Raw genomic sequence first — 13,250 nt, 5'->3', positions numbered from 1 at the left:
GGCATCATCGTGAATGTGCGATGAGCAATCATGAGCAATGTACGGAGTAAATTAGCCCCAATATGGTCTATTAACTACATAACTACTACTCCGTAGTTAGATTAACTAGTTTGTAACAAGCAGCGGCTTGGCAGAACCAGAGTTTTGGCGTGAAGTTTCTTACGTCATCTCCAGCTCGTCAGCTGCTTGCAACTCATCCAGCTTGGAGGAGAGCCAAACGACAACGCATTGTTGGAGCTTGTACGGAGTAGCGCATGTTAAAAATTCTTTCATGCCATGGCAATTATACCGTGACGGGCAACCATGCCCTCGTCATCAACAACCCAGCCCGCGTGGCGACCCCGACTTCGACGGCCCCAGGTATGTTTGTTCTGAGCTTGCAGTAGCCTTGATCCACAACAGTGTTTATTCTAAACATCATTGAAAACAATAGCTACGGCAAGCCACTGTTATAATCCCCCGAACTGGCCAACGTGTTAGAGGCACGGATTCCCTAGATGTGATTTTAGACTCCCCCGATGATCAAACTCCGCTACTGCCCCAGAATGAGCGGCCCTCTCGCATTTCCAACACCAAGTGGCTTCGCCGTGTCAACGATGCGAAAGCAAGTATTCTTACATTCTTTGCTTCCGAGACAGGCAGGGGCGTACTTAAATGTAGTCTAGCTTACCTTCTCGGAACTCTTGCGACATTTGTTCCCCCGATAGCCGCTTTGCTTGGCCAGCAAGATGGAAAACATACGGTGGCCACAATTACCGTCTACTTCCACCCTGCTAGGACGAGGGGAAGCATGCTCTATGCTCTTGTGTGCGCTTCTGTAGCATTCATGTATGCCCTCCTCATATCTATCATGAGCATGGGTGTTTCTGTGTTCTTTGAGGACGCAGTCCAATTTCTCCCACTTGGCCATGCTATAGTCGTCTTTGTATTCTGTGGAGGAGGGCTGGGGCTTGTCGGATGGGTTAAACAGAAAATGGGCGATCCGTTGGTGAACGTTGGATGCTCCCTAGCTTCACTCGCCATAGTTACCGTCTTAACAAAAGAAGGAGCTGTGCAGCGAGGGGATATCTCATTTGTCAAAATATCCCAAGTCCTGAAGATGCTTCTCATGGGTATCTTTGCCACCATGGCCGTGTGTTTTATTATATTCCCTATTTCCGCTAGGACCAAACTCCGACAGGCTTTAATCGAGGCGACCGACTCTCTTTCTGATATGCTAAATGTCATTACCGAAAGCTTTCTAGAAGGGTCAGAAGAGCTATTGGAACAGGATGAATTCCGAGATGTGTTTGAGCGGTACAACGGGTCCTCTAGGGATATTGATAAGCTGCTTAAAGAATCCAAGTTTGAACACTATGTGGCAGGCACGGGAAACGAATATCGCCTGGAGAAGAAACTTGCCTTGTGTATCCAGGATCTGGCTCAAAATATTGGTGGCCTCCGAAGTGCTGCTGCGCTTCAATTTGGCTTGTTGAAACAATCGTATGGCCCAATCCATTCCACAGGTATTCAAAAGGGCAGTTCGACGTCCCGGGCTGATGAGATGCTATCATCGATCTTCTCGCCCACGTCTACGATAAGGGATTACCCAAGCCCAAGCGAAGGCATCACTGAGAATGCAGGCCATAGCACTCCAGCACTGACTCGCATGGACTCCGGCACAAATACTGGCCCCAATTCTCCAGCAGATATATTTGAAAATTTTATCTTTCACCTTGGCCCATCAATGGTAGGTATAGTCCCTATTTTAACTTATTTTATAAAATTTTATTGATGCTGTTCAACAGAAGTCGTTGGCCTACACTCTGAGAGAGATCCTAGGAGAGCTACCTTATGGCCCGGCTCCAGATTTCAAAATCGCCATTAACAACAAATTCCGTATTAGTTTGGATCGCGCTCTAGACTTATACCGCACTTCTCGAAACGACGCCTTGAACGCCATCTATATGCAAAAAGATTTCATTAGGGTCAAGTCCGCAGAAGTGGAAGCTGATCTTGAGGAAGTGGCAGCGAGCTGTGGTCATTTCAGTTTTTCATTGCAAGAGTTTGCCGAAGAACTGAAGGATTTTCTTGATATACTAGACGAACTGCAGCTAGAAGTGGAGGAAAGGCCTGGTGGTCGATCGTGGACGTGGTTAATGCCGTGGCGGTCACGACCGAAGACCAATGGTGACGATGATATGACGGACCCTAGTAAGCAATAAAAAGCCTGAAGCAATGATCATAGGGCTTTTCAAAGTGCTGATTAGCATTTTAGGCATTCCAATCTCTTCCATAGATCCAAAATTGATGAGTGTTAGCCCTACTGGCACATCTGGGCCCAAGGAAAATCTCCGATATAGGTTGTGGAAAGCCCTGAGATTATTTCGACGTGATGAGACAAAGTTTGCGATCAAAGTGGGAGCTGGAGCAGCGCTCTATGCTCTTCCCGCTTTTTTACACTCTACACGCCCTATATATTCTCACTGGCGTGGAGAATGGGGACTCCTTTCCTACATGTTCGTCTGTTCTATGACTATCGGCGCATCGAATACAACGGGGTATGCCAGATTCTTTGGTACTTGCCTGGGAGCATTTTGTGCACTGGCAGCTTGGTATGTAGCCCATGCCAATGTATTCGGACTGGCGTTTCTTGGCTGGGCAATGTCCTTATGGACAGCGTACATCATCATCGGCCAAGGACGCGGGCCAATGGGCCGCTTCATCATGCTTACATACAACTTGGTGGTTCTTTACTCCTACTCCCTGTCACTGCAGGATAGCAATAATGACCAAGATGAAGGCGGGGAGAGTCCTTTGGTCGCAGATATTGCACTCCATCGGGTGGTGGCCGTTTCTTCAGGGATCATTTGGGGTATCTTTATTACGAGGATTATTTGGCCTATAAGTGCTCGAAGAAAATTAAAGGATGGCCTCAGCTTGCTCTGGCTTAGGATGAGCATCATTTGGAAGAGAGATCCTCTTTCAACGATGACTCAAGGAGGCTCGGCCATTGCATACTACACCACGAAAGAGAAACTCGAATTGCAGCGGTTCCTAGCTCGTCTAGAGACGCTTCGAACTGCGGCCAATTCTGAATTCTCCCTCAAGCGACCCTTTCCAAATGCATCCTATGGAACGCTTCTCTCCCGAACCAGACGTATGCTAGATGCATTTCAGGCTCTGAACCTCGAGATTATGAAAAATTTAACGGCGTCCGAAGGCGAAGCGGCCATGCTAAGGCACACGTTGCAGGATAGAAGGCAATTGTCAGCAAGAATTACTCATTTACTTGCGAGTATGTAAACGTGATTGTATCGGTCAAAGACAGTTACTGACGTCGGACATTTATAGTTCTGGCATCGTCAATGAAACTGGGATATCAACTCTATGATGCGCCGCCGGACATAGACCACTCGAGAGATAGACTATTAGCGCGACTACATCATTATCGTAAAGATGAATCCGCTTCCCGCTTAACTACCGACGAAGACTACGCTTTATTGTATGCTTATGGTACGTGCTGTCCTTTCCCCTTAGTCACTGGGCTCGTGGCAAGCTTACCCATCTCGTATTGCAGTATTAGTAACTGGTCAGCTCCGAAACGAAATCATGGCGGTTATAGATGAAGTGAGTAGGCTATTTGGTGTTGTAAATGAAGATATTATTGCCCTTCATTAGCTGCGACGAGAAACTATGTACTCAGTACGTATATACTTCATATGTACCGTACATAATTGGTAACAAAGTAGGCTGTTTCCTTCGGGATGAATGAAATGCCAATAGAATACGGAGTAAAATTTGCCGGGAGTAAATGTGCTGTGGTTGAAGCATGCCGGAGTTATACCAGTGTCCATGGAGCGCTCTCATCTCAAAAAGCCAAAAAAGCCAGACGCTGCTTCACCACATCGCTCCACTAAATAACCGAATCATCAGAACTCCATCGCCACTCATCGAAATTCATCCTCAACTCATGATAATCTATCATTCCATTTACTATCCAAGGGATCTATTGGCTTCTTCTATTGTAAATGAGGGTGTAGTTCAGTGATTTCTGGCCTCGCGCAGCCCAGGCGCCGCTGCCTTCTCTTTGGCAATGCAGATCAATCCAGCTGCGCTGACGGGGTCAGACTCTGCCTCAACGTCAGTCCCATCGGCAAAACCGCCCAGTTCTTCGCAAGCGACTACCCAAAAGACTACAAAAGCGCTGATATCCGTCCCCCGTCTCGATTTTGAGCCTATATATACGGACCTGAAGTTAGCAGTAGGAGACCATTGGGTCGAGTACAAGCAGGCCATAACTCTCTTCTTACTAGGTGTGTTTTGGACAAAAAATTACAACAATAATGCCGTGGCATGATAAGCTAACCCGCTGGATGTCTATAGGGCACTTAAACCAACATGAGTTCTCGAGACGTGTTGACCACTTCCTGTGCGCTGATGCCAAGCTGGAGCATTTGCACAATAACTTCATATGCTCGATAATCGGGAATCTCACTAGGGACCTTCCTGATCATGGAGTTGCAAGTTGGGTTTCTGCAAATGACAAACCGACGGTGGTCTCGAAACCCGCGTCGGGTGATGCTGCTGAACAGCGACTTAAAACGGAGGTTATGCAGCTGCAGCCCAAGGATAGGAGGAGATTAAAAGCCATACCGGAAGTAAGTCATAGCCAACAGAGATGAAGATGGGAGTGGGATATCTTTCTTTCTTTCTTTTTTTTTTTTTTTTGTTCAGTTTGTGAGAGTCGGGCTAACACATCACTTTGCTCGATAGCCGGATCCCCACTCGATACCTAACCCACTCGAGGAATACCACCTTGCGAAGCAGATACGTATAGTGGATCAAGTCCCTTCCAGTGCAGGAGGCCTGAATACGCCAAGTGAGTCTTTCTCTACGTTATTATAGTTATGGTGAGGCCCCGACTAACGATTCATCTTACGTTCACAGACTGGGAGCTTGAAATCCGAAAACGATATGCCCAGCCACTTGCTTCTGAAATAGGCGAATTCCCAGACGCTGAGTCTATCCACGCGCGCATGGTGCCAATATGCTATGAAGAGTCCATAACAAACGGGGCTTCGTTTCCCTGTGCAGTTTTCATGTCCATCGCGACTGAAAACTTTGTCAAGGAATTCCTTTCGCACGTGTTTGCGCGAACAAGGTCGAATGGACCATCAGGAACCATCAACGGCACGATGACGAGAAGATACCGCCAGCAGCTGGAGAAGGAAGAACTTGCCTTTGCTCGCGGAGAGTTAGTAAAGAATACTGCCAATGGTCTATTACCCGTTGAAGCGAAAGAAGCTAGCACAAGGAAGCCCCTTGGTGTCCAAGATTTGAAGTTTACACTGGGACTTGGAGGTGACTTATTGGGCCACATGCCGCTCATTGTCAGCCAAATCATGGACGGTTACCTAGAAGGAGAGCTTGAGGCAGAACGTGACGATTACATCGTGGAAATCGAGGATGAAGATCACGAAGTACCAGAAGACATGTTTGATATAGACGAGATGGAGATCGATGATGCCGGCTGGGACTGGCAAGGCGCGACTCCTGCGGACCGAGATCAGCTGAATTCCGTCCTTGATGAATGCCTTAGCATGGCAGCCTGAATACCTGATTGCCCCCTTTTTCTCGTATGTTTGGACTTTCAAAATCGGTGTTGGTAAACGATGCATGCTGCTGGCGTATACTGGATGGTGGTCTCTTATTTTTCCACAGCTTTTGCTTACAATATTCCCTTGGGTTGGGTTTGGGCCTGGAGTTTTCAACGAAGGGGGTTCTTATCACTTTGCGACCTTAATTCAGCGTGCACTCAAGGTGAATTTTAGTGGATTTTTTCTTTTCTTGTATCATATACTCTTACTCGGATTCGAGGTATTATTTTTATTGGAGCTTTCTTTAGAGCAGATCCGATTTATCATTCCTTAACCACTGGAGTGTTATGTTATTGTTAAATAAGAGTTCATTTATGATGATCTTGATACCGTTTGGATAAATACAATGCGTATCTTCAGTGAGTCGCAAAGCTGGCTCCCCAATTTGTATGAGACAGACCCTAGAAATCATATCGATCGGCTTTATGCCCTAAGGTATTAAACCAAAAGCGCCGTGCTTCCTATCAGCGCCATCGCCGCGGACCCGAACCCCTATAAAACACTGAAAGAGAAAAAGAAAATAGCCAGCCCCTGAATCTGTTAATTGCTGCTAATTCAAACGCTCGGCGGTGAGTTTGAGAATCTCTTCGGTGGATTTATACGCATTGGATGGATCTTTTGCAATAGATTGCCAAACTTCCCCATGCTTTGGGTCACTTGCTGTGCACTTGCTTACAACATCCTCACGTTTCTCCTGTAACGATATTGCTGTTAGAGATGATTTTGGGAAATGCGAGCGAAACCAAAATGCACTTACGTCTGTACCATGTTGCAAAAGGAACTTATAGTACCAGGCCCAAACATCTCCCAAGTCACTATTCGCTACAATTGCCTTCTCAAACCAAGTCATTGCTTTTTCTAGTCTTCGTTCGCCCCAAAATATACGGGCAACAGTCACAAAGAGAATCGGATCGTTATCAACTTTCTTGATTGCCTCGAGGCTTCGAGGCTTCCGGTGAGTACGAGGTTCTAAGTGCCAAATGCTTTCACTCCAAAGAAGACCAGAAGTCGGAACCTCTTGAAGGCCCTTCGCCATGAGTACCTTAGCCTGGCTAATGTTATTCGCTCTTCGTTCGACGCGGACACTTTCGGTCCATAACTCAGCGTTCTTCGGTACTGCGAGCCGAGCACGATCGAGGATGGATCGTGCTTTCACGACAACACCGAGTTTCTCTTCAAGTCGCGATGCAAGAAGCCAGAGTGGTACTGATTTCGGACACGCTCTTGTACCTGTTCCATAAGCTTCCCGTGCCTGCGGGTACCTCTTTTCCACTTCATAGATCTGACCCTTCATCATCCAAAGTTTGTCTGCTTTCGGGTACAGCTGCAAACCTTGGTTGACGAGATCAAGGGCAGTGTCTGAATTTCCCAATTGACGCTCAAACGCCACGCTTTTAATCCAAACACGGTCAGTTCCAGCTTCACGACGTGCGGTAGCAAGAAGCTCTCTGGCTTGATCTGTTTGTTTAGCATCCGCTTCTAGCTTCACAGCTGCAAGCCAAATATCCTCGTTGTTGGGGTTCTGGTTAAAGGCCTTGGCAAGCACTCGCCGAGCATTGTCAATTTCTCCAGCCTGCCATTTCTCCCTTGCAAGTTGCATCCATAGAACTTCACTTTGGGGGCAAGCTTCAACCGCCCTTTCAAGTAGCTGCCAGAGACTCTCTTTTGTGCCATGAGCACGTTCTAGGTCTGCTGCAGCTAGCCATATGGACTTCCGGTTGACGAATACTCTGAGTGCGTAAGCATAAATCGCCCGAGCTGTTTCATATTTGCCCCTGGAAATACTTGATTTTGCATCTTCCATCCAGATGTCCTTTCTGTCATCATCCTCGTCCAGACCCCAACCCAAAGTCTCGCGGATAATTGCACCACACGTAAGGACTGCTCCCTCTTCTTCACAGTTCTCAGCCTCTCCAATCCACTCTTCTCTCTTTGGCATTGCAGACTCTCGGGCAAGTGCCTGAACAGCTCTCTTCATAACATTGACCTTATTTGCTGTTCCCATCTGCTCCTGTAACCGTGCAGCCGCTATCCATACTTCATGACTAGTAGGAACCGCTTTTCGTGCTGCGTTCAGCACTTTCTGCGCATTTTCAGGGGTTTCAAGACGGGCTAAAGCCAACCATAACTCTACCGAAAGGGGTATCATCTCGGTTGCTTTAGCAAGCAACAGGCGAGCATCAGCAGGATCCTCCTCAAGATTCACTGCCTCTTTCCAAATAGCAACGGATTGAGGAATGTGCAAAATGGCCTGTCGAAGTACGTTCTTCTTCGCCCGGGGATCTGATTCAAGCTTCATTGCCTCAATCCAAAGTCGGGTTGAACGATCATTGTGTTTGATCGCATTTGCCGCAATGATTTTTGCATTATGGTTGTCATTCATTCTAATATTCTCCAACCACACGTCTTCGCTTTTTGGGCATAATTCGCATCCTTTTGCAATATACTTTCTCGCCGCCACGATCTTTCCGGCGATTTCTTCCAGCCGCGCAAGGGCGATCCAGCCAGGCGCATGGCGGGGGTTGGTTTTGGTAACAGACTCTAAAAGTACCCTTACCCGTTTAATATCTCCAATCTCGACTTCCCCGGCTTTTAATTCGGACTTTGACAAGCTCGTCAAATACCCTTTCGGATCGATATTCGTGGCACTTCCAGACGCAGCGTCGCCCGTAGAGCTTTGCGCAGCTCGATCCAATCTAGCCTGGAGCACTTTATCTCTGGCAGCGCCAATGTCTGCAAAATTGGTTATTGTCCCATCACCACCTTCTCCACTTCGAATCGACGTTTGTGTACCGTCCTCGGCAACCGTGGTCGTGAACTCCGCCGAGTCCCTGGCGCTTGCAATCACGCTATCTGGCACAGCGTAGAATCTTTGCCGTAAATTTTGACGAGCTCGTCTATTCTTGCCGGTAAGGTCTCCGACTTCTGGAATGTTCGCCCAGTCCTCATCCGTGACCGTGGCTAGCGACCGCTTCAAATCGGCAAATTGCTGTTGAATTTTAGGATTGTTTTGTTCGTATTCCTCTCGTTCTTGACGTTCTCGAGCTTCCCTAGAGATAAGGCGAAAAGGACGTCATATCGGTAATCTGTTCAAAATCTTGATGAAGACAAGATAAACAATGGTCTAAAAAAAAGGGAATCGGGACTAAGGATTGAAACAAGACGGGATGCTAACCTTCGTAGTTTTCGCCTCTTCTCCATCCTCTCATCTACCTGCTGGTAAATCTGGTCCGCCTCGTCGTCTTCTCGATCATATTGTCCGTACGCGAAGAGCCCAACTTCATTTTCAGGATCTTGGAATCGTTCATCGTCATCGTCTTCTTCTTCCCTTTGCTTTGCACCGCCTTTCTCGCCTCTCGCGGAAGCACCATAGGCTGTAGGAGGTGCTGTCCCTAGAAGCGCAGCCCGCTTCGCAAGAGCTTCCTGGATCTGCTCCGGTGTTGGCCCTTCTCTTGCGGGACCAAGATCGGAGCGAGTCGTAAAACCGGTCGCACCTCGACCTAGACCCGCGACATAATTTTCTGGGGCAGGCTGGCTGAGAAAATCCTTACGCCCGGACATTTTGCTTCACAACTGCAAATTGGCACATCGAAGGACGGAAGTCTTCAGTCGTGAAGGCGAATATCAACCTTCGACTCGGAGCTCTGGTTTTCACCGCCAATTAAGTACATTACTAAGCATGTGTGGCAGAATTTCGGTTTCGCGTTAATGTAATGCCGATTATGTTCCTTACATAATCCACCCAAAATTCCCACAAAATTCTGATAAGAGAGAGGGATCTCCACGCGCTTGCTTGATCACTCCGTCCTTGTCTACGAGCGTGTTTGTGGTCAAATCAGTATGCCAAAGGCGTCACACAAAAAGCGTAATGGCGCCTCTAAGGCTGGCCCTTATGCCCAAGCTGCAGCCAAAACAAGCGCTGCGAACAGCATATTTCGTATGAATACTGATATTGGTCAGCACGTTCTAAAGAATCCAGGTGTTGCCCAGGCCATAGTCGACAAAGCCGACTTAAAGCAGAGTGATGTATGAAGTCCTCTTCGTTAATATTAGTTTATTCAATTCTGGTTCTGACTTGAATGTTCTAATGAACAGGTCGTCCTGGAAGTCGGTCCTGGATCCGGAAATCTTACGGTTAAGATCTTAGAAAAAGCTAAGAAGGTTATCGCAGTGGAGTTGGACCCTAGAATGGCGGCAGAGGTTACGAAGCGAGTCCAAGGAAAACCAGAGCAGAAACGATTGGAGGTTTTACTTGGAGATGTGATAAAGACCGATCTACCATATTTTGACGTTTGCATTAGCAACACTCCGTATCAGGTAGAGCTATGCGGTCGATCAAACTGGTGGATTTGTCCCTGCTAACATCGACTAGATATCTTCTCCCCTCACCTTTAAGCTCCTTGCAACCACGCCCGCGCCTCGGGTTTGCATTCTCATGTTTCAGCGAGAATTCGCAATGCGCCTATTCGCGAAACCTGGGGATAAGCTTTACAGTCGATTGTCCGTCAACGCCCAGATGTGGGCTAAAATCGACCATATTATGAAAGTTGGGAAGAATAACTTCAAACCCCCCCCAGCTGTTGAGTCAAGCGTTGTTCGAATTGTTCCGAAAACTCCACGACCGGACATTAGCTACGACGAATGGGATGGCTTGCTGCGAATCGCGTTTGTAAGGAAGAATAAGACACTTCGATCAAGCTTTCTTGGTACATCAAGCGTTTTGAGTATGCTAGAAAGCAATTACACAACTTGGTGTGCGCAGAATGACATTCCTGTCGAGGTCGGACCGGACGATGACGTCGAAGACGAAGGTATGGACATAGAGTATGGTCAAGAGAATGATGGCTTTGACGAGCTTATGGATGTCGATGATGAAGGCGACATTCCAGACTTCTTCAAAGATAAGCCAGATCCAACGACGCAAGTCCCCAAAACAAAACCGACCAAGAAACACGGGAAAGTAGCGAAACTGGTTCGCGGAAAGGTTCGACAAGTACTCGAAGACGATACAGGGCTTGCAGATAAGCGAGCAAGAATGTGTGATGAAGGTGATTTTCTAAAGCTTCTATGGTCATTCAACCAGAGGGGTATCCATTTCAACTGAGTGCGTCTGTGGTCAATGAAAGGCAATGACATGACGGCTTTTATTCGTGGTCTTGCCTTTCATTTCTATTATCCCGTACTCGCGGTGCTCGCCGTTCCCGATCGAAGGTGTGCACTAGAATTCTGGAACAGGCTCTGCCAGATGAACGCTTCGCTCAAGAGCAGCTCAATATCCTTTTCGGTCCAATCGCGTGTCGGCAACGCCTGCAAGAACATCATAATTTCCTAAAATAACGATCAGCCATTTATTCTTATGATTGGATCGCATTGCAAACCTGGAAGTCCATTTTGAGCAACTGGTCAGACCACTTTACTAAAAACGCTGCGCAAACATAAAGGTGGAAACGAGAGAAACCTTGCTCCTCGGCCTGAATGGAATTAGCTAAATCAAGCAAATACCTGGGGATATCATACCATATATGTATCCCACATTCTAATGGTGTTTTTGATGCTGATTTCCCTCATCAGTAAGCAATTCATCCACCGAAAGCTGAATTGCATAAACTCAATGCCCTCTTTCTCCAGGTGCTTTGCAAGTGTGGCATCAATGCGCCTGGTGAGGTCGTGCAACGCATTTACCTGCCGATGAATGCCTGGTTGAGCATATATATAATTGTCTTGTATGCCATCCAGAAGTTTCGTCAAACACCAGAAAGAATCAGCCTCAACAGCATTGAGAACCTGCTTTGGCAACTGGCCGGGGTCCATACCCTCCTCGATATCAAAATCCGTAACATACGAACTCAGAAACACCTGCCAGAACGGTGTAACAAGGTCATTTATACCTTGGACATATCCACTAGCTGGATGCCTTATGGCCCAAACATACAATATTCTTTCCAGCGAACGCTGAGTAGCTTCAAAGCCGTATAAAGGAATGTGCGGATTCGTTCGGGGTATGTCAATGCTAATTTGATGCCATATCGCTTCGTCCAACCCGCGGCCAGTTCCAGGAGGTGGTATTGAAGATGAGGTGTTTCGAGTAGAATGGCCGCGCTCAAAAGCTTGCTGGACACCATCCAAATACTCTTTTCGCTTTCTTTCCAAAGTTGTAACTCTGCGCTCACTATTTGTTGGTAAATAGCCCAGGAGAAGCTGCCAAGTCATTGCTCGAACCTCTTCAGGGATACCTGACCATGCCAGATCCCGAAGCTCAGGTAAAGAGACCGTGCTGGATTGAAGGATGCGTTTAAATTTGTTAATTCGAGTTATTCGAGCTGAATGCGCTTCCAACTGTTTGGGAGTTGCGCCAGATGGTGGCGGTGAATGATTTATTAAATGGAGGGAATTTGCCGGATCTTATTGCTGGTGTTAGAATGTTTAAGTGTAACCTTGGATCAGAAATGTTCTCACCATTTAATATTTCTTTGTATTGCGGCCTTAGAATCTTCCCCTCAGTGGATTTTGCATTTGGATATGCCAGAGTTCCCCGTTCTTCTGCAATGTCTGAACTATTCGCTCGGAGGCGCATACCGCCGAGATCGGGTACCAACACCGACGAACCGTTTGCGTGACTGCCGGTTTGACTCTCGAAACTACTTTCGGTAGCTTGCGTCCGGCGCAAACCTTGGAATTTTGACTTTCGTAGACTTGTAACGCTTGGGAGCCCGAACTCATCTTCGTCGTCATCATACGCAAGTTCATCCTCATTATCGCCGTCATCGTCGTCGTCATGCTCTCGATGAGCGTTCCAAAGTTCGCCTGCTTGCGGGAGTAAATTGCGATACGGCTGGCGTGGCGATGTTATATCGGAATTCGCTAACTTGGAATCGCTCGCATTACGAGGGTTTCGAGTTGGTATTGGGGATCTAGAAGGCGTGTGCGACCTTGAATGGGGGGATATAGTCCTGCCATCCAGCAACAGAACAATTAGTCCAGGGTTTAGAATCAAGCCATTCAGCAGCAATATACCAACTTTAATAAGTCTGCATGTGAGTACGATGCTCCCACCACAGTATTTGGGTCAAATATTCTATTCGGACTCTGTCGCTGCGATGAAGATTGGCTTCCCCAGAACGGAGGACCAGTCCTGCTACTTCGAATTCAGCCAAACGGTCTCAACACCAGTTGCTAGGAAATTACCATACTCGATCTGATCTATAGAGAATGGGTAGTATGTTTGTATTAGCTAGGGACTCCGGTAGAAATCTTGACAGCATAAATACTCAATGCACTGTCTACTCCATTATTTAATGTGAGGCACGGACCGACCTGAACCATCTCCTTTCATGTTATAAATGTTAGCAATGCCTTGAGGAACAGAGGCATTCACAAATACCTGCTGCTGCGATTCTTTCTGAATTTGGCCCCTTTTAGACATTTTTTAGGTGTAGATTAAAGCCTATACCAAGGCTACTTGACAAACAAAATGTATCACAATTGAAACACCCTCAGAACGCCCTCAAAGATGTCTTCTCTCAGTCATGTAGGCGTTGACGGAGGTGGGAGTTGACTAATTGGGTTTAGTACATGACCGCCCAGCACCTGTTGCCGCCAAGCCCTCTCGAG

At 47.2% G+C, this 13,250-nt stretch overlaps 6 protein-coding genes across 6 annotated transcripts; 4 read left to right on the top strand and 2 right to left on the bottom strand.

Annotated features, from left to right (window-relative positions):
- The first annotated feature begins 200 nt into the window (after positions 1-200).
- On the top strand, positions 201-3,735 carry D8B26_002164 (uncharacterized protein). Its single transcript, XM_066123744.1, has 6 exons — positions 201-360; positions 434-1,729; positions 1,788-2,193; positions 2,258-3,277; positions 3,334-3,495; positions 3,560-3,735. The coding sequence occupies exons 1-6, from the start codon at positions 304-306 to the stop codon at positions 3,658-3,660; spliced, it is 3,042 nt and encodes a 1,013-aa protein (XP_065979819.1). The 5' UTR covers positions 201-303; the 3' UTR covers positions 3,661-3,735.
- A 167-nt stretch (positions 3,736-3,902) lies between these two features.
- Positions 3,903-5,918, top strand: HFI1 (transcriptional coactivator hfi1/ADA1). Its single transcript, XM_003066095.2, has 4 exons — positions 3,903-4,295; positions 4,366-4,640; positions 4,756-4,861; positions 4,930-5,918. Exons 1-4 carry the CDS (start codon positions 4,076-4,078, stop codon positions 5,592-5,594), a joined length of 1,266 nt encoding a protein of 421 aa, XP_003066141.1. The 5' UTR covers positions 3,903-4,075; the 3' UTR covers positions 5,595-5,918.
- Positions 5,919-5,968: 50 nt separating this feature from the next.
- D8B26_002162 (uncharacterized protein) lies at positions 5,969-9,210 on the bottom strand. Its single transcript, XM_003066094.2, has 3 exons — positions 8,815-9,210; positions 6,397-8,689; positions 5,969-6,333 (listed from the first exon to the last, which is right to left on the bottom strand). Exons 1-3 carry the CDS (start codon positions 9,198-9,200, stop codon positions 6,190-6,192), a joined length of 2,823 nt encoding a protein of 940 aa, XP_003066140.1. The 5' UTR covers positions 9,201-9,210; the 3' UTR covers positions 5,969-6,189.
- Positions 9,211-9,479: 269 nt separating this feature from the next.
- On the top strand, positions 9,480-10,001 carry DIM1_2 (Dimethyladenosine transferase; the record flags this gene model as incomplete). Its single annotated transcript, XM_003066093.2, has 2 exons — positions 9,480-9,665; positions 9,735-10,001. The coding sequence occupies 2 exons, from the start codon at positions 9,480-9,482 to the stop codon at positions 9,999-10,001; spliced, it is 453 nt and encodes a 150-aa protein (XP_003066139.2).
- Positions 10,002-10,095: 94 nt separating this feature from the next.
- DIM1_1 (Dimethyladenosine transferase) lies at positions 10,096-10,743 on the top strand (the record flags this gene model as incomplete). The annotated part of the gene is made up of 1 exon (XM_066123743.1): positions 10,096-10,743. The coding sequence occupies one exon, from the start codon at positions 10,096-10,098 to the stop codon at positions 10,741-10,743; it is 648 nt and encodes a 215-aa protein (XP_065979818.1).
- GYP1 (GTPase-activating protein) lies at positions 10,366-13,062 on the bottom strand (the record flags this gene model as incomplete). The annotated part of the gene is made up of 8 exons (XM_066123742.1): positions 10,366-10,967; positions 11,018-11,110; positions 11,157-12,040; positions 12,096-12,589; positions 12,658-12,774; positions 12,830-12,839; positions 12,908-12,965; positions 13,021-13,062. 8 exons carry the CDS (start codon positions 13,060-13,062, stop codon positions 10,812-10,814), a joined length of 1,854 nt encoding a protein of 617 aa, XP_065979817.1. The 3' UTR covers positions 10,366-10,811.
- Between the last annotated feature and the right edge of the window lie 188 nt (positions 13,063-13,250).

Source organism: Coccidioides posadasii, chromosome 1, assembly GCF_018416015.2.
Source record: "Coccidioides posadasii str. Silveira chromosome 1, complete sequence".
Classification (NCBI taxonomy): domain Eukaryota; kingdom Fungi; phylum Ascomycota; class Eurotiomycetes; order Onygenales; family Onygenaceae; genus Coccidioides; species Coccidioides posadasii.
Note: the sequence above shows the minus strand (reverse complement) of the source record. Positions and strands in the feature narration are given on the sequence as shown.